This window comes from Cucumis melo, chromosome 12 (assembly GCF_025177605.1).
Source record: "Cucumis melo cultivar AY chromosome 12, USDA_Cmelo_AY_1.0, whole genome shotgun sequence".
In the NCBI taxonomy this organism is placed as follows: Eukaryota; Viridiplantae; Streptophyta; class Magnoliopsida; order Cucurbitales; family Cucurbitaceae; genus Cucumis; species Cucumis melo.
In genome coordinates, this window is record NC_066868.1 from 22,362,923 (window position 1) to 22,381,619 (window position 18,697).

Consider the following 18,697-nt stretch of genomic DNA (forward strand, 5'->3'; position numbering starts at 1 on the left):
GGCAAACCAAAACCCAATTCCAAAAAAACCAAACCAAGAAAAGAAAGGAATTGAAATTCCCTCTAATAATTCTCATTTTATTTCTTTCTCATCATCATCATTATTACTATTATTTCCCTCTTCTTTCTCTAACTAATCATCTCTCTCTCTCTCTCTCTCTCTCTCTCTCTCAATTTTATGCCATGTTCTTCCATATTCTTCTTCTCTTTCTCCTCTCTTTATCAGGTATATTAATCTAATTCCCTTTTTCCTTTTTGAATATTATTACCCATATGCATGATTTTATTCGTAATTTGAATTTTTGAGAAATAATCATTTGTGGGTTTTTGTATATTTTGATTAGGGTTTGGGGGTGGTTTAAGAGGAGTTACGTCGTTGGGGATAAACTACGGACAAATTGGGAATAATTTACCATCGCCTGATAAGGTTTTGGATATGTTGACGGCATTGAGGATTACAAAAGTGAGAATCTACGACACCAATCCGGAGATATTGTCGGCGTTTGCTAACTCTAAAGTTGAGATTATTGTGACGGTTGAGAATGAAATGTTGGCCCAACTTATGGACCCTCAACAAGCCCTCCAATGGGTCACTTCTCGTATCAAGCCTTATGTACCTGCAACTAAAATCACTGGGATTGCAGTTGGTAATGAGGTTAGTTTAACTCCTTCTCTCTCTCCTCCCCTTTCTTCTACCCTATCTTAAACTTTTGGAGAATTAGAATATGAATTCTGCATTTGAGTTCTATTTCATAATTTATGCTTTCAACCTCATTTTTTTACTTCATACTTACTTAGGATGTCATTCAACGAACAGGTATTCACAGATGACGACTTGACATTAATGGAAACACTAGTCCCAGCCATATTAAGCATCCACACAGCCTTAACCCAACTAGGCTTAGACACCACCATAAAAATCTCAACCCCAAGTTCCTTAGCCGTCTTACAAGAATCCTACCCACCCTCCGCCGGAAGTTTCAAGCCAGAAATAACCCAAATCATGTCACAATTCCTTCAATTCCTCTCAACAACAAAATCCCCATTTTGGATAAACGCATACCCGTATTTCGCATACAAAGACAACCCAGATTCCATCCCATTACAATACGTTTTACTGAACCCAAACCCGGGAATGATGGACCCATTCACCAATCTTCGTTATGATAACATGCTTTATGCTCAAGCCGATGCTGTTCTTTTCGCAATGGCGAAAATGGGTTTCGGTGGAATTGAAGTAAGAATATCAGAAACTGGTTGGCCATCGAAAGGGGATCCTGATGAAACAGGGGCCTGTGTTGAGAATGCGGCTGAGTATAATAGGAATTTGTTGAGGAGACAAATGAGGAATGAAGGAACTCCTTTGAGACCTAATTTGAGACTTGAGATTTATCTGTTTGCATTGTTTAATGAAGATATGAAACCTGGGCCTACTTCTGAAAGGAATTATGGGCTCTTTCAACCTGATGGAACTATGGTTTATAATGTTGGACTTTCTTCTTTTAACGGCTTTTCTTCCTCCTCCTCCTCTTCTTCTTCTTCTCCTTCTTCTCCTTCTTCTTCCTCCTTTTCACCTTCTTCTATTTCTCTTACCTCCTCTGCTTCCACAAATTCAAAGGTAACCCATCCTTAGATGTTTGTTTCGTTTCTTTCTTTTATTCTTTTCGGTTTAGTCCCTAAAGTCTCGAGTTTGTGTCTTTTTAGTTTATAAACTTTGAAGAATGTTTAATGGGGTGGTTTTAGATTTCAAATTTGTTTCGGTTAGGTGTTGAATAGGTTCCTTAGTCACCGGTTGTTCATAAAGTCACAAACACCTATTTCAGAACCATAAATCAACTATTTAGATCATCTTCGATAGCTATTTGGTTTTTGCTTTAAGTTCTTAAAAATCAATCCTTCTTATTTCTTTTTAAGAATATATTTTAAAATCAAGCCATTTTTTTTTAAAACTAAAAAAGAAGAGTTTTTAAAAAAAACTTGTTTTTATGTTATAAATTGACGTTCATAAATTATTATAAGATTAATCTTCAAAAGCAACAAATGAAATGGTCGTCAAAATAGGATCTTAGACCCAAACACCTTTTAAACATTCCTTTTTAGTTTATAAACTTTTTAGATACAAACTCAGAATTTTAGGGATTAAACTTGTAATTTATTTATTTTTACATGGAAATTATATTGTAATAAGAGCCAATGGAATGTTGGCTGTTTGTATAAATAAATATAAATCCAAGATTATTTATTCAATTTCATTGAGTCAAAAGCTGATTTAGTTTTATTTTGTTTTTTTTTTCTTTTTGGTTGGAAATAAATTGAAATTGAAATTGAAATTGAAATTGAAATTGAATTGAACAACAGGGTGCAAGCATGGGATATTATCAAAGCTTGGTGTACTGGATGTTTGTGTATTTGCTCACCTATCAACTTTTTATCAGAAGACCATTGTATATTTAAATTTTAGGTTAATTATATTATGAAAAAGTAATTCTTTTTTCATCATCTCTACACTTATTATATTATATTATAGTTCTTTTATTTTATTTTTTTTAAATGTTCAAATTTAGTTCTTGTAGTTTTAATAAATCTTTAAAATAGTTCATTATTAGTTTCAAGATTATATACATTCCATCCAAACTTTCACAAATTACACACTTCAATATTGATGTGTGCTTTCCAATTTTTTAAATAAAGAGTTTTCTTTTTTATTTATTATTTTCTCTTTGTAATAAAGTTATATATATTTATTGAATGACTGAATTTAGACGTTTAGGTTGTATCATTCTCTATTCTTAAATTCTCAATCATCAAGTGAAGCTAAGTCTATATATATATATAAATAAACGTATTTAGACATATTTTTAAATTTTTAGATTTGGTGTCAAAATGACTTTAGTTTAGTAATATTGACATGATATATATCTCTTTTCTAAGGATTGAAGTTCCATCCACAATTGTCCTTAAAAAATCTTGCTCTCACAAATATTAAATCACAAAAATAAAAATTTTACTTTTAAGAAGGGAAATTGATTTAATGATAAATTTGTTGAAAATATTTACAAATATAGCAAAATATCACATTCTATCAACAATAGATAAAATTTTGCTAGATTTGAAAATGATCCTTTTAAAAACTCGTTAAATTTAATATTTAGTAATTTTCTTTATAAATTTCTTAAGTAAAACAGAAATAAAAAGGTTTAAATAACATTTTAAAAAAACTATCTATATCTATTGAATTGACGTATAGATGTGTTTCTTTGACGATAAGTACTTGGTTTAAATCTATCCACTTTATCGTAATAAAAAAAAATATTATTATTTTATGAAAACAAATCACAAAATAATCAAACTAAATGCAAACCACTCAAAAATTGGGAGTAAAAAAGGGAAAAAACTTTAGTTATTTCTAAAAGTTGTATTATATGATGTTGATAAAGTTTCTTAAAACAAAGAAATAGAATAAAATACCAAACTTTCTTTTTCGAAAAAGAAGAATATATTAATACCAAACTATTCTTTAAAAAAAATTCTTAATTTAACTGAAAATACTAAAAAAGTAAACATGAAAAGAGAACATGACCATGAAGGTTTGGTTGGGAGAGTAGGCATCTAAATTAAATTTAGGTTACATCTATCGATTCATAATAAAAATTGGTATAATTATGCATTTGTCACATTCACCATTAGTATTACCATTATTGTTACTATTTGACCTAACAATAATGACAATGGTAGTGACAAAAAATATGATAGATTCTACTTTTCATATTGTTATAAAAATAATATATATAATGATCAGAGAGTAAAGATAGTAGGTTCAACGTAACTTTCAAGTACAATCAAATTGAGTACCTTCTGTTTCTCAATCAAATTGCATGTTACATATTTGACGACAACTCTCACAGTTCAATATGAGTAGGACATATAGGTAAACAAACGGTTTCATTTTTATTTGAGTAAATTGCAAAAACCATCCTCGAAGTATGATACAAGTTGTAATTACACTCTTATTCTTTCAATTGTAAAACTAAGACTCCTAAGCTTCTAAAATTGTTAAAATTAAACCTTCAAACTTAGCTTAATGATTGAAATTGGATCTACACGAATGATAAAATTTGAACTTCAAACTTATAAAATTATTACAACTTATACATTTGTGTAATTAAGTATGATTGTCCACTTCTAATAATATTTGCATAAGTTTGGGAGCTTAATTTTTAAATTTGAGAGTTTAAGGGTATAATTCAACTAAACCACCATGTTTTAGAGGTATAGTGTATTTTATTTATTTACACAAGTGTGACCTAATTAATAATCAATTATTTTCATTAACTCATAACCATCCCTAATAAGTTATAGAAATTTAAAGGTTGAAATGTAATAAATACCTTTTCAATCTAGAAATATTTTATTTTTTTTTTCTTAATTAAATAATCTTATTAGTACAAAAAATTGTAAAGACTATGGGAGATTTATTTTTTTTCTCAATTAAGTAATCTTATTAGTACAAAGATGACGGGAGATCAAACTTTTCACCTGAAAAAAAAGATAAAATGTGAGCTCAATTATTAGTTTGATTATTCTAAAATATTCTCTTGTTCTTTTGATGTGCACAATTGGAACCTTTACTATACCTTTATATTCTCAATTCATTGCTCTCATAGCATCATCTCAAGATATTTAGGTTTATTTTTTGTATTAATACATTGCATCGTTGTCTGCAAAAAGGGAGAAATAAATTTTGTTTATTCCTTTTATGGGACGTGGAATCCACTTTGCAATTGTTGTTATTTATAAGAATATATATATATATATATATATATAGCTTTTGATCTTATACCTTTTACTTGCAAATCTATGAAAGATAAAAAATGTGAGAAGTAATCTATAGTATATCTAAAAGGAAAGGAGGGCGGTGGAGAAACTTTATAGTCTCATTTTACCTTTTCATTATAAGTTTTTTTAGTTTTGCATTAGTGGTAATTTTGTCATGTTGATTTAATTTTTGTAGTCATTTTCACTTCGAGTTACATTTTGTCAACTTTTAATCTCCTTATTATAAATTTTCTCAAAATTTTAAAACTTTTCTCTCCAATTAATTATGTTATTTTAATTTATCCAGATCCATTCACATTTCTTTCTCTCCCTTAATCTTCGATCTCCCAACTATTCACATTCTCTTATCCCATATTAACTCTTTTTGTATCTTTTGCAACCTTTCAAATTCTTTCTTTCCAAATCTTTGGATATAAATATCCCAATTTTTTCATTCATGTTCACAAGTCACAACAGAATGCTAAGGGTGAAAAAGAAATCAAATCATGCTTTTCTATTTTCTTCTAATTTTGTCTTTTTATTTTTTTATTTTATTTTGTTGCTTTTTTTTTTTTTTGTATATAGAAGTATTCTTGTGTATATTCCTTCATTTATAGGTTTCTTTTTAGTGCACGACAAAAGTTAGAAAAACTTGAACCACCAACTTCGTGGTTGGCAGGTACATATGTCTATGCTTCTTATGTTTAAGTTATGTAATATTGAGAATTTTTTTTAATGTAACTAATGGAATCTTGCTCATATTATTTTCTTCATTTAATTTTTTTTTGTCAAAGCTATTTTATTAATGAAATGGTTGACTGACCTATACTTTGATTTTGTTAAGACAATGTAAATATTGTTGAAATTTATAAAGTGTACCTAAAATTAATAAAATGTGTAAAGCAAGAAATATTAAAATCTTTTCTTTAACTTTTTAACCTACAAAATCATTAAAAAAATTATGATTTCACATATATAATTTGAAAAGAAATATGATTTTGGTGGATGTTTTTACCCTTTCATTATAACTTTATTTTAGCTTTTCTTTAGTGACAATTTTCTTATTTACATAGATTTAATGTTTGTGCTCATTTTCACATTCAACAAGATAAAAGTTACATTTTGTTAACTTTTTATCTCTTTATTAAAAAAAGGTTTTGATTTCATAACCGATATTAGTTAATGTTCTATATTATTAGAATCATAATGTAACTTTTTCATCTTCCACAATATGACTGACATTTACATAATTCTATATGTTATTACACAACTAACAACCTTTCTATTTTCCACTTTATTTGGATATATAGAGAGTAGATGGTCAAGTTTGCAATGTGTAAGTTCAAGATGTTAAGAAATAAAATTTGAATTGTGCAAACAAATCAAATTCAACATCTGATCGATGGAAAAACAAAGAGACATAGAAGAAGAAGATGATGATGAATTTGGAGAATATTGAAATGATTGTTCCAATTTTATAAAGTTAAGTTAAAATTATAATTTTTTTCGTGTGTGATTTTCACGTGCATCACACGCGTTGTTTACTAATATAAGATAAAAGAAGAAATAACCCATCAATATCCACATATCATAAATAGTTTTTTTCCTTTTTTTTTTTAATAATATACATACATGCGTTTCTAAAATTATTCTAAATGACAAAATTAAAAATATATATCTATAGAATATAATAAAATATCACATTTTATTTACGATAGATCAAGATAGAATATTATTGTGTATATTATGATACAAATAGATGCATGCAATATTCTATCTTAGTTTATCACGATTAATTATAATATATATTATGATATTTTGCTATATTTGAAAATGATCTTATATATTTCATATTAAAACAACAAACTAGAGCTTGAATCAGTGATATTGTTGACATGATTTTTTCATCCCTAGTGTGGTGGAGGCTCAATTTCCTACCCCACGTTTATTGTACTTAGAAAAATGTGAATGATCACCTTCATATATTTCTAAATTAATTATTGTCTACTTTTTCTTTTACGACATTTTCAAGAGTTTTAATTTTAGATCTATAGAGAGATATAATTAGTTATTACTTAATATACACCGAACATAAAACATCTCTTAAGATGTTCCTAATTTAAATATGAAATTATGTCGACATCCTCAAGCACATATAGTATTAAATTTTATAGGACTATGACAAACAAACACTCAACTTTTTTGAGAAAGTACTGACCTAATCGATTAACCTAAAGAATTTCTGTTTCTACTATAAAATCTTGGTCTTTGATCCGCACATGTAGATCAATTGTTAAACACTTACATAGAGAGATTAAGATTAGTGTTATACAAAAAGAAACATCCCTCAAAGACAAAGGGGGGAAAATAATGGAAAAGTGTTGAAAAGTGAAGGGACATTGCATATTGTAGTGAAATGTGTTTTAAATTATCATGTTGAAGGTGATAGTGGTCGGCCAAAAGTGCTTTATTCTTGGTCAAAAAACCAAAGATTGGTTGTTCGGAAGTGCCTTTCACTGAGAAAATAGTTTCTTTTTTGCTATGGATCTATGGTTAGGGATGAAAGGGCAGACAATTTAAGGTCAGCCTTTGAAGATGATGATGAGGATTGGCCTATATTTGTAATACCAACCAACATGGGTGCACATGTGCCTTTCCACAAATTTTATGGGACACCTCACCTATATTTCAATAATCATCTTGATTAAGTAAAGGGTTTCTCTTTTTGCCTTTTCTTTTCTTGTATTGGGTTTTTTAAAATGTTGTTATCAAACCTTTCTTTTGTCTTTGGGTTAATCAATTAGATTGATGTTTAAGAACACTGATCTTGAAGTTACATTAAAAATTTACACCCCATTATCTCTTTTGATAACCAAAATAGATAGTTTGACTTTAAATCAAGAATTAAAAAAAAGTAAGAAAAAACGAGATCATATTGTAACTTAAAAATTATTGAAATTTATGAAAATCTAATAAATGGAAACAAGACTAAACATTAGGTAAGAAATGTTATTACAAAGTTTAAACACGAAATTTCTGATATCAGATAATCTATCGACTTAAAAACATAAACGGATCGATAAAAGTACATTAATTAATATTATAATGTATAGAATCAATTTTATTGGATTGGTATAAATCTTTATCATCATCCTAAAAAGTTGATGTTAGATCAATTTTTCCACCAATTAAATTGTTGATTAGAAAGAGTAAGGTACTGAAGGATGCTTCTAGAAAAATAAATGTGAGAGACAAAATTATTAAAAAAATATATATGTAAATATGTATATAGACTTTAGGCTATGACAAAGAGTATAGGTTTGAAATCTATATGCATTTAGGTAGGCATGGATAAGAGCAATTTTCATTTTCATATCCATAAACTCTTTTCCTTTTTTTTGCATAGCATGTTCAATAGAAGAGATATGTCAAAAGTGCTATCTATGAGTTTTTTTTATAGGGCAACATTTTTCTATTTCAAGACTATACAACGTCAAATAAATATTTTAAAACTTACGAGCTAACCTAAGTGTAGGATCTTTAATATTTTATGTTCAATTTGTCATATGTTGATTTAATACATTTTTTGAATTTATTTGTTTATATATGATCGGATGAAATTGAGAATGTACTCAAATGCTACTCTTTCTATTAAGAGAAATAAAACCCTAAACTAATAGTCAAATTTTGTGTTCACCGTTAGAGCATTGTTTTCAACTTTGTATTTTGGGGATAACTAAGAAAAATATTCAAATGCTAGAGATGATCAATCTTTGTTTAGCCTCGTACAATTACTTGATTAATAACTTTGACACGTAATATATATTTTTTATACAAAACATGAATTATTAATTTTTTACTATACATATTACAAACGATATATGGCTCAGTTGCACAATATCTTTGTTTGCATGATATATCTTGTTGCTTATTATTTTGTTTTTATGTTTGGTAGATATTGAGGAAGATAATAATGAAAATGATGATATAATTAGACCCACGAGCATGTAGAAATAAGATATCAATAGAAATTTAATAAATTAGTTAGTATTACATTATCATCTTTGTATGGTTGCATTCAGTTATATATATATTACTACAATTTGTCACGTAATATTTTTTTTTCTTTATTAAATTAAAATATATTTTTGTGGTAGGATCCCAAAAAGTTACCTATGAAATTTTGATATATCTTGACATTTTCACTACAATTTTCATGTGGTTTTCTTGCTCCAACCATTTATATCACCTTGCAACACTTTTTTGTTTTTCCTAATAATAATAATAGAAAACAAAAACACACACACTTTTTTTTTCTTTGGTTAATTTACTTTTAAGAACTTGGAATATACATGATAAAATAATAATGAATCATTTCCTTTGGCTTTTTTTTTTTTCTCTTTTCTTTTCTTTCATGAACATATATAATCCATATATATTATAAATAGCCTCATTTATTTTCTAATTAATAATGATACTTTTAATGTAAAGAAAGAGAAGCATATGCATTGAACATTGGAAATTCATTATAATGATATATGTGTCAAAAGATTCACTTGATCATCCCTTTTGTTAATTGCCAAATATTTTATAAATTACTAAAGAGGATAGATTCATGTTGTTAATATCTTTAACTTTAATACTATATTCAAAACAGTGTAAAGGAGATCAGTGTGTGTATATATAATAGTGTAAGGGATATATAAATCCCACCTCTTTTTCCCCTTTGTAATTTTTCATTTATTAACCATTAAAATTTATTACCCTCAAATGGAACATATAGCTCAGTTAATATATAAATATTAGAAAGAAAAGAAATCCCTTCCTCTTTCTTTAATAATCACACCCCGAATCAAAAAGTTGTGTAGACAATCTCATTTCATCAATTAATTGCAATTCATTGGTTTTTAATATATATATATATATATATATATTTCCTCAAACTCAAACTGGTTGTTTTATTAATTAATATTGTTCCATCAAATGATTAAACCACGTAACTTTAATTATAAATGATTTATTTTTCAAGTATTTATGATTAATAATTTAATTAACATTATTTTTAATTACTAAATAATTAATTTTGGTTAAAACTTTGAATTGAATTTATTGCTTATCAACTAATCTATTAAAATTTTACAAAGGTTCTAGCCATAATATTTTCATTCACAACCAAACATGGTTACTTTTGATTCTCAATAATTTTGTTCCCATGTTTTCTACTTTTAGGCATTCTTTATTTTTGAGCATCTATAAAACCTCACTTTATCAAATGATCTTAAGAGTCCTATGATTCGAGTTTTTTTACGGACCGTACTAAAAGATTTTCATGAGCCAATTTAATAGATAAATAGTGTGTTCTTATATGTAGAATAATTGGAAGTTATATCTAGAATAAGATGATCAAATTGGATCCCTTAACATTTGACAGACGATTTAGATTTCATTCTTGAAAACAGTTTTAAGATTATGTGATCCAAATAAAGTAAATTTTAAAAACATTTTTTTTAATGTTTCATTGTATATTAAATACATATATATAAAAACATTTAAAAATACAATATGTCATCTTATCGACTCAATTCATTTTCTTAAATATAATATGTATTATGTAATGTATTATTGTAATATATAATAATACAAAATAATAATTACATAAATTTTTAGATTAAATTATAAAATTGATCAATGTGGTTTTAAGATGATAGAATTTAGACTCTATGGTTTATAGCTAAAATTTAGTCCTTTTGGTTTTGGTAATAGCTTATTATCACTAATCTTAGTGGATAAGTAAAGACTAGTTTTATGATTTATAAATATACAATATTTAACACATTTAAATGATTTTTTTAAAACTATAATCTAACTTTTGAATCTGCCACCATGTCTAAAAACATAAAATATAATTATGTTTTTATTGAATCTCTTGTTTTCAGGATGACATTTATTATTATTATTGATATGAAGTTAGCTAATTTACATTTTAACCATTGTCATTCACAACTATAGTGGAAGTATGCAAATGGATAGAGAATTTTACCACAAAAGATATTGCTCAACCACAAACTTCCCTAATTATTCTTACAAACTTCAAAAGATTTTGGTAATATTTGGGTGGTGTTCTCTGAAACTAAAAGTTAGGTCTATGGGCTAAAATTTGTCCATAGATCAAACGAATCAATGTCCAAGGCATACTAGGCAGGCCTAACTTGGATATGTCTACCCATGGGCTTAGTTTTAAGAGGGGAGAATGTATCATTTCTTACATCGATGCATATCATAATTGTTCAAAAGAAGAATTATACATACGCATGTGACCGACTAATCGTGTATTGACTATGACATTTTTTGTACTTTTCATTGTAAACCTATTAAATTTTTTCTATTTTCAAAATTGTTCTTATAAATATTTTGTCGATTTGTTATATTTTTAAAAAAAACCCCTAAAATCAATCTCAAATATTGAAACTGAACACTTAATTATAATTAGAAAGGAAAAAGAAAAAGAAATAATTTTCCAATAAAAAATTGGTAATTATGAAAAGTAGAATTGAGAACCTTCTTCTTTATGGTCATTGGATCATAAACGTCACAAATTAGAGTCATTGGATTTGTTTGATGACCAAATATCTTTTGGAATACGTGAGGACTCATGGTGCCAAACCATCCCAAAATCTCTAACAACTTAAGCGTGAGGTATAAAATAGAAAGAACTTATTAAACAGAGCTTTGTATTCCTAGAAAGAAAGTTTGCAACTCTTATTTTATATAATTAATTCTTCTGTCATTATTCGTGGTTTTTACCCTAACTTATTTAGGGGTGTTCCACATAAAATTCTTGTGCTCTATCTTCTCCCTTCTTCTTAATTATTATTGTTCTCAATCTACTTTAGTTGTAATCTTACTCTATTCAATCACACAATCCATAGTCACAACACTCGTGAGAACTTTGACCATTCAAAATTTATTGTTTAAGAGTGTTGATGGAGATAAATTGGATAATTGTCCAAAAGTAGATGTTTCTCAACATTTTCTAAGTATTTGATTTAGAAAACAAGTCAAATATTTTTAATAGAAGTGTTTGATAACCATTTTAAAATAACTTTAAAATAATTTTTAGTAAATGATTTTAAGTAGAAATAATTATAAAGATACTTTATTCTTAAGTCAGACCTTAATATTGCAACTTTTATCTTCATTTCAATTCTCACTAAACCATATACCCTTTATATAAAGCAACAAAATTCCAAAAATGGACAACTATCAATTAGATGGATTCTTTTGTACAAATCAAAATCTTCTTTTGTACAAAATCAACTACTAAATTATAGGGTTATAGTTCTTTTTTCATTTTTTAAGATAGAAAGAAGTTATTCTAACATTTATTTCTAAAATTCTATCCACATCAAATTTGAACACATATTGTAGTAATAATAATATATTTTTCTAGTTAAATAGCATATGAGGGGAGAGAACTCAAATTTGTAATCTTTTAATAAGTGTTAGATTCCTTAATTAATCTAGTTAAATAATTAGATCTGTATAGATTAGTTACGATAACTTATTAGAAGCTAGAAATTCTTACATATTTTAAAAGGCTATAATAAATATTTACATTTTTTTCACAATATTGTGTAGGAGTGAGAAAATCAAACTTCTCACTTTGAAATAATTACAGTACATACTAAATGTCATTTGAGTTATATTTGTTTTAACAAATAATTTTGTACATTCACGTTTTTTAAATACAAGGTGCAATTCAATCAAATTAAAAATTTAACTTATAAAATGTCAGTTATAAAGTTGTTATAAACTTTTAGAAATTTTTAAAATATAGCAAAATGAAGCAAAATATATACAAAATATAGTAAAATTTTAAAAATATCAATGATAATTATTGATAGATTTCTATCGATCTCTATAACTGATATTGAAAAGTATTGATAAAAGTCGGCTATTGGTACCTATCGTCATTGATGGTGGTCGAAATTTTGCTGTATTTTGTAAATATTTTCAACGATTATGCCATTTACAATCATATTTTTATAAATTTGTTATTATTTTTTTTTTTGTTTACATTGACCTGCTTTGGTTATTACATTAGCAACCAATTAAAGACTAAGTTGGGTTAATTTAGATTATTCTTTCCAAAATAATTAGATAAAAAGGGTTTTGTTTTTTGTTAAGTGGGACTGTAACTTCTTCCTCTTCTTCTTCTTCTTCTTTTGTTACTCTGATCTTATGTGTCCAACTTATCTATATTTCTTCTTATTTTATTTATTCATTTGATTATTCATTTATATTTCTTTGTTGTCTGAATTTCTAATTGAATTTAATTTTTATTAAAAATTTAAAATAAAATCTAGAAACAATACTTTTTAAAAATGTTTTGAATTTGACTTAAAGGTAATAAATTTGTTTTGTATTGTTATAGTTTTAAATTTATATGGAAATGTTAAATATTTTCATGAAGAATGAAGAATGAATAAGGGGTTCCAATATATAATGTATAAAAATTTAGAAAATAAAAAATAATCATCCAAATATTATTAATTGAAATATAATATAATTATAGACGTATCTACCCATTTAAAAACAATAAAATATTTATTTATTAATGTATTTTGTTTTTTTAAAGAAATATCTATGGAAATCAATATTTCTATTAAAATTTCAAAGAAGATAAAAGATTCTTGATATTTCTATTAGTTATTTTTCATATGATTTAATGTTCAAGTTACAAATCAATGGTAATTAATTCAGAAGTAAAAACTTCTATCATTATAAATTTTTTTGGAAGGTATCCTAATAAATGCAAGAGAAACTTAAAATCTTTTGTCCACAAGTACATATAAATATAAGTTAGCTAAGTTCAGGTTGGTTATCATTATAGATTTCAATTACAATATTTTATTTAATTGTTTCAAAATGACTCGTTTTCCTGATTTTTTTTCAAATGTATATTTTCTTTTTAAAAAATCTAATATGACTAAATCGAAATAAAACTTAAATGCTAAGAATAAAATTACAAAACCTAAACGATAAAATCAATGTTAATTTTTATAAATATAATAAAATATTAAAATATTTACGATTCATCCAACAAAGTCAAAAAGTCCATAAAACTTGTAAATTATTTTCATAAATTTCATATTCGCTCTTGATATTGCGGACGTCACTTCTCTTTCTTCATTTTTGCAATTTATTCATCTCATCTTCCAAATTTCTTTAGCTCATCTACGGTTGCTTCCCTAGCCATCACAATGGTTTAACATGGTCAACACTATCGTTTAGATGGAAGTTTTTTCCCATCGTTTAAAAAAAGCTACACGATTATATGGATATAATGAAACGATCTCGTACCATAATCAACCCGATCGTTCAGCGTGGTTAACACAATTGTTTAGATTTCAAGCATTTTTCACCATTAAAAAAAGTTATGCGATTGTGTTGATACTACCTATACGATCGTGTATCATTTTTTATACGAGTATGTATCATGATCGTTTAGAAGAAAATTATACACACGCGTGTGGTTATTAACGATATGTTAACTAGGACATTTTTTATATTTTTTATTATAAATTTTATGAACTTTTTCGTTTTCAAAATTGTTGTTTCGTTTGGTATTTTAAAAAAACTGGTGCAATCAATCTCAAATTTTGAAACGGAAAATTTAATTATAATTAGAAAGGGAAGAGAGAAATAATTTTCCAATAAAAAAGATTGACAATTAGGAAGAGTAGAATCGAGAACCTTCTAAGCAAATCCAAAACCTTGGCTTCAACAAAACCCTCGTACCTTCTACAAATTTCCGATTCCAATTACCACACACCACGCAATCCCCTGTCCGCACAATTAACCCTTCATCTTCTTCCTTTCATTTCCACCTCCAAACACATTACTCTACTCTTCATTATGGCGGAAGACCTTTCTCTTGATTTGGAAGAGCTTCGTCACCTCCACACCATCGCCAAGCGGCCTCGCATCGTCTCTCTCATTTCCTCTCAGATTCGCACCTTAGAGCAGGTCCTATTTATTCCCTCTTTTTCTATTTATTCATTTCCACTACTTGAATAAATTTTACTCTCATTGTCTTTCATTTTCTATAACCTGATTTACGGCCTCAATATCATATTTTGTTATTGGGTTTTCAAAATGTAAGTCAATCCTTGGTATTTTACTGTCTGATTTAAGTTTTATTGTTATGTCCAATCAGTTATCGAAAGAGTCTGTCCCACAAACTCCCACTCCCACTCCTATTCCTGTTTCTACTTCAGTTGCCAAGGTGCCCATCAATTCACCCATTGTTTATACTCCACTACCTGGATTCAGTTGGGATCAAGACAATGACAAAGTGAAGGTAACAAACTTTAAGCTCTTTAGTGAAAATTAGAGTATGTTAGATTTTATCGCCCTCACCCGGATGGATGTCGTTATCATTTATCTGTTTAATGGGCGTGTAGATATATATATCGTTGGAAGGAATTGAGCAAGAAAAAGTTGAAGCTGACTACAAGCAGTCATCGATTGATATCAAGTTTCATGATGTCAAAGGGAAGAATTACCGGTTTGCTATTCCTAAGTTGAACAAGGAGATTGTTCCTGAGAAGTGTAAGTTGCTTGTGAAACCAACACGGGCTGTTATCACGCTGTACAAAGCTTCAAAGGGGAACTGGTTAGATTTGAATTTGAAGGAGGACAAGGTCTGTGAGTTAAGAGATAGTGATTTGACGATTTAATTAATGTATTTAATCAACTAAATTTGTTGTTAATTTACATCTTGCAGCTCAAGCCGGGTCTTGATAAGGAACGCGACCCAATGGCAGGAATCATGGATTTAATGAAGGTAATATCTTCTTAGCCTACGCAGACTTTATGGCTTGGAAAAAGGAAAGAATGTTTCTTTTTCTTTTGTTTCAATTTAATTGTTCTGTTGGGGGTTGATGGTCCTAAAATTTTCTTCCATATTTATGCTCGTGGTCGTAATTTACCTGCTTTGGTGTGGTTATTACATTAGCAACCATTAGTTTTGGTGAGAGGAGAGAGTGGATAAAGGTGATGATATGATATGATATGTTCTTTCAAGTGACATAGATGGGCCGGAAGAAGCTAAAGTTATGTTCAAAGTCCAATGGTCGTTATCTACGTAAGATTATGAGTTTTTTGACAAAAAATGTGTCTCTGATTAATTGAGATGCGTGTTTCAAGATTATTAAGTGTTGGATCATCTGGTTGAGATTGGTTGTTAGATTGGTTGTTAGATTGGCATGAGATACGACTATGTGGGTATGAAGGCTGGCCAATAAAGAAGTATTACCACATCTGACACATATCTATGGAAGATAAGACACTCCAACTCGATAATTGGGCTAGAAAAGAGTACGAACCTGAATTGTTACATCAAGCCTGCCTAACTAACTGATTCTTGATCTTATCGCTGTTTTGTTGGTCTTTTGAACGAATTCAGAATCAAACTTTTCAATTGATTTCCAACGCATGATGTATGTGGGTATCTGTTCTGCTGTGCTCTGTTCCGCTCTGCTCTTTGGGATAGATACACATGCTACTGACAAATGACAATCTTAAATGCAATTAGGATAAGCTAGAAACTGTGTGCGTATATTTAGACTAGTAACTGATCTCTATGTGATTGCTGATTTATTATGACTGACATGGAAACTGCAGAATATGTACGATGAAGGAGATGATGAAATGAAAAGAACGATAGCGAAGGCGTGGACTGACGCCAGAACCGGCAAGACAGCTGATCCACTTAAAGGGTTCCCTTGAGAAAACGCCAGGGCAAATGTAGTTACATCTTTTAGGGATGATTATTCTGGTTGGGTGGATGAGATAAGTGGACTGCAAGTTGGCCTTGCTATTTATGGTTTTGAATCTTTTTGATTGTTTAAGTTCTGAAGGTGAGTGCTGTATAAAACTTGCTCTAGGTCTTTTGATCTATAAAAGGTTCATATTTTGTTTTGTATGGGTATATTGAGTGTTTTTGTCATTGTTTCCATGAGGAAAACGAAGGGGCTAATTCTATTGTGGTTTTGGTTCTCTTTGGGTATTCTTTGATCTGGAAAAATACTTTTTATTAATGTGTGCTCCATATGTGTTGGTTTGTAGGTTTTTTGCTTAAAACTACCTTAGTTGGGTATGGTCTTTAAGGAATTAGTTTTTTTTTTTCCGGTTCTTTTTACTCCTCGGAGATTGTTTGATTTTATCGGGGATTGTTCCACTTATATTTAGGTGATTGATTTTGTGTTAATTAATTAAACATAATTTTAAGAGACTGACTTAGGGTTTAGATTCTGTTCAAGAAGTGTGGATTTATAGATTTTTCACTCAATCAATGTCAATTGTTATCTTTTACATGAAGAAGTCTATCATCCAAGTTTTTTTCTTTGTGAGCCTCACGAAATGTTCTATTTTCATGTAAACACTTAATTATATACAAATTAGATTAAAAAAATAATTAAGTACATAGTTTTAAAAAGAATTAGATAGTGAAGTCTATTATATTATTGGTATTATAGTAAAGTCTATCATATCATTGTTATATCTACGACTTTACAAGAAAACTGAAAACTAAAATTGATATTTGTGATCAAATTAAACCTCAATATTTCAATGAAATTAGCAATTTTTTTTTTTTAAAAGTTCACTTATATTTTTGTGAGGATATATATATGTATTTTAAAATATTTGAATAAAAGTTATGTTGCTAAATAAAAGATAGTAATTTATGATAATAATCATGTGTATAGTAATATTTTTAAAAAAATATAAATATATTAAAGTCTACTACTCTAATGATCTATTATTAATAGGTTTAAATAAATTTTTGTATATTTATAATTATTTAAAAATATATACTTATATACAGCTGTTTCAATAAAAAAAGTGAAATTCTAGTTTTCTTGACAAAAAAAATCTATAAATTATATATCTTTAGTGAGAACATAGAATTAGACGTTCCGAAAATCTATTAGACATGAATGTTGACAAGAAACGAGTCGTGGAAGAAACTAGGAGAAATTGAAGAAAGGTGACTAAACAAGGGAGGTAGAGCATCGAAAAGGTTGTGATTGAAAAGGATTTGACCTTTTCTCTTTCAAAAGAAAAGGTCCAAAGTTGTAAATTCAAATCCCCATAGCCCAATTACCAATCCATTTAGTTTGCTTTGGTGTATGAAAATGACTCAAATTTGTGTGTTAGCCCTTCACATTTATGTCTCATAGAATCTTTCTCTTTACTTTTACTTTGTGTTGTCATAAACTTCTCTTCTCCTATCCCAATCATTCCCTTTCTTTTCTCTTTTCAATTTCTCTTCCAAAGAAATTCAATTTCCTTTTTCAACCGTTCAAACCTTTGCTTCTTAGAACACTCCCCCCCCCCCCCCCCCCCCCCCCCCCCCCCCTCCCTTTGCTTCATCCCTTCTTTTTCTAACTCTTCTTTATGTTGATATTTGGATATTCCCTTTTCCTAATGCTTCCTATTTCTATATATTCTCTTCTTTCTTCATGCTTCTCGAATATTCCTACAGCTAACATCTTCAATTAATATATTCTTTTTTTTGTCCATTATTGTTTGAGGTAAATGCAAAGTCTAAAGTGTAGTTGTTGATGTCATCGGCAACCTAAGCTAGCCACGTTAACATTATAAAAGCGTCGTGACGTTGTTACAATTCAATGAAAACGACATGGAAAAGAGGAACACTATATTCTTCACTGTTAGCATCGAGATGCTATATCATGTCTCTTATTAGCGTCTTAAACATTAGGATGTTATATTTCCTTTCATCAAAATGTTTTAAATTATTTGGAAGACAACGAGTAAAGGATTTTTTTCCTTTTTTTGTTGATTACAGTGATAAT

At 28.1% G+C, this 18,697-nt stretch overlaps 2 protein-coding genes across 2 annotated transcripts; both read left to right on the top strand.

Annotated features, from left to right (window-relative positions):
- LOC103487689 (glucan endo-1,3-beta-glucosidase 14-like) lies at positions 1–2,604 on the top strand. Its single transcript, XM_008446104.2, has 4 exons — positions 1–225; positions 344–654; positions 817–1,617; positions 2,358–2,604. The coding sequence occupies exons 1-4, from the start codon at positions 183–185 to the stop codon at positions 2,451–2,453; spliced, it is 1,251 nt and encodes a 416-aa protein (XP_008444326.1). The 5' UTR covers positions 1–182; the 3' UTR covers positions 2,454–2,604.
- An 11,935-nt stretch (positions 2,605–14,539) lies between these two features.
- LOC103487695 (uncharacterized) lies at positions 14,540–16,877 on the top strand. The gene is made up of 5 exons (XM_008446118.3): positions 14,540–14,843; positions 15,034–15,177; positions 15,281–15,520; positions 15,604–15,663; positions 16,503–16,877. Exons 1-5 carry the CDS (start codon positions 14,733–14,735, stop codon positions 16,605–16,607), a joined length of 660 nt encoding a protein of 219 aa, XP_008444340.1. The 5' UTR covers positions 14,540–14,732; the 3' UTR covers positions 16,608–16,877.
- Positions 16,878–18,697: the final 1,820 nt, after the last annotated feature.

What these genes read in the sequence shown, in the direction of transcription:
- LOC103487695 (XM_008446118.3), top strand. Translation starts at nt 14,733, where the DNA reads ATGGCGGAAGACCTTTCTCTTGATTTGGAAGAGCTTCGTCACCTCCAC. An exon ending in AAGACAATGACAAAGTGAAG is followed by an intron (nt 15,178 to 15,280) that starts GTAACAAACTTT and finishes ATGGGCGTGTAG; the next exon opens with ATATATATATCGTTGGAAGG. An exon ending in TGAATTTGAAGGAGGACAAG is followed by an intron (nt 15,521 to 15,603) that starts GTCTGTGAGTTA and finishes TACATCTTGCAG; the next exon opens with CTCAAGCCGGGTCTTGATAA.
- LOC103487689 (XM_008446104.2), top strand. Translation starts at nt 183, where the DNA reads ATGTTCTTCCATATTCTTCTTCTCTTTCTCCTCTCTTTATCAG. An exon ending in GGATTGCAGTTGGTAATGAG is followed by an intron (nt 655 to 816) that starts GTTAGTTTAACT and finishes TTCAACGAACAG; the next exon opens with GTATTCACAGATGACGACTT. An exon ending in CTGCTTCCACAAATTCAAAG is followed by an intron (nt 1,618 to 2,357) that starts GTAACCCATCCT and finishes ATTGAACAACAG; the next exon opens with GGTGCAAGCATGGGATATTA.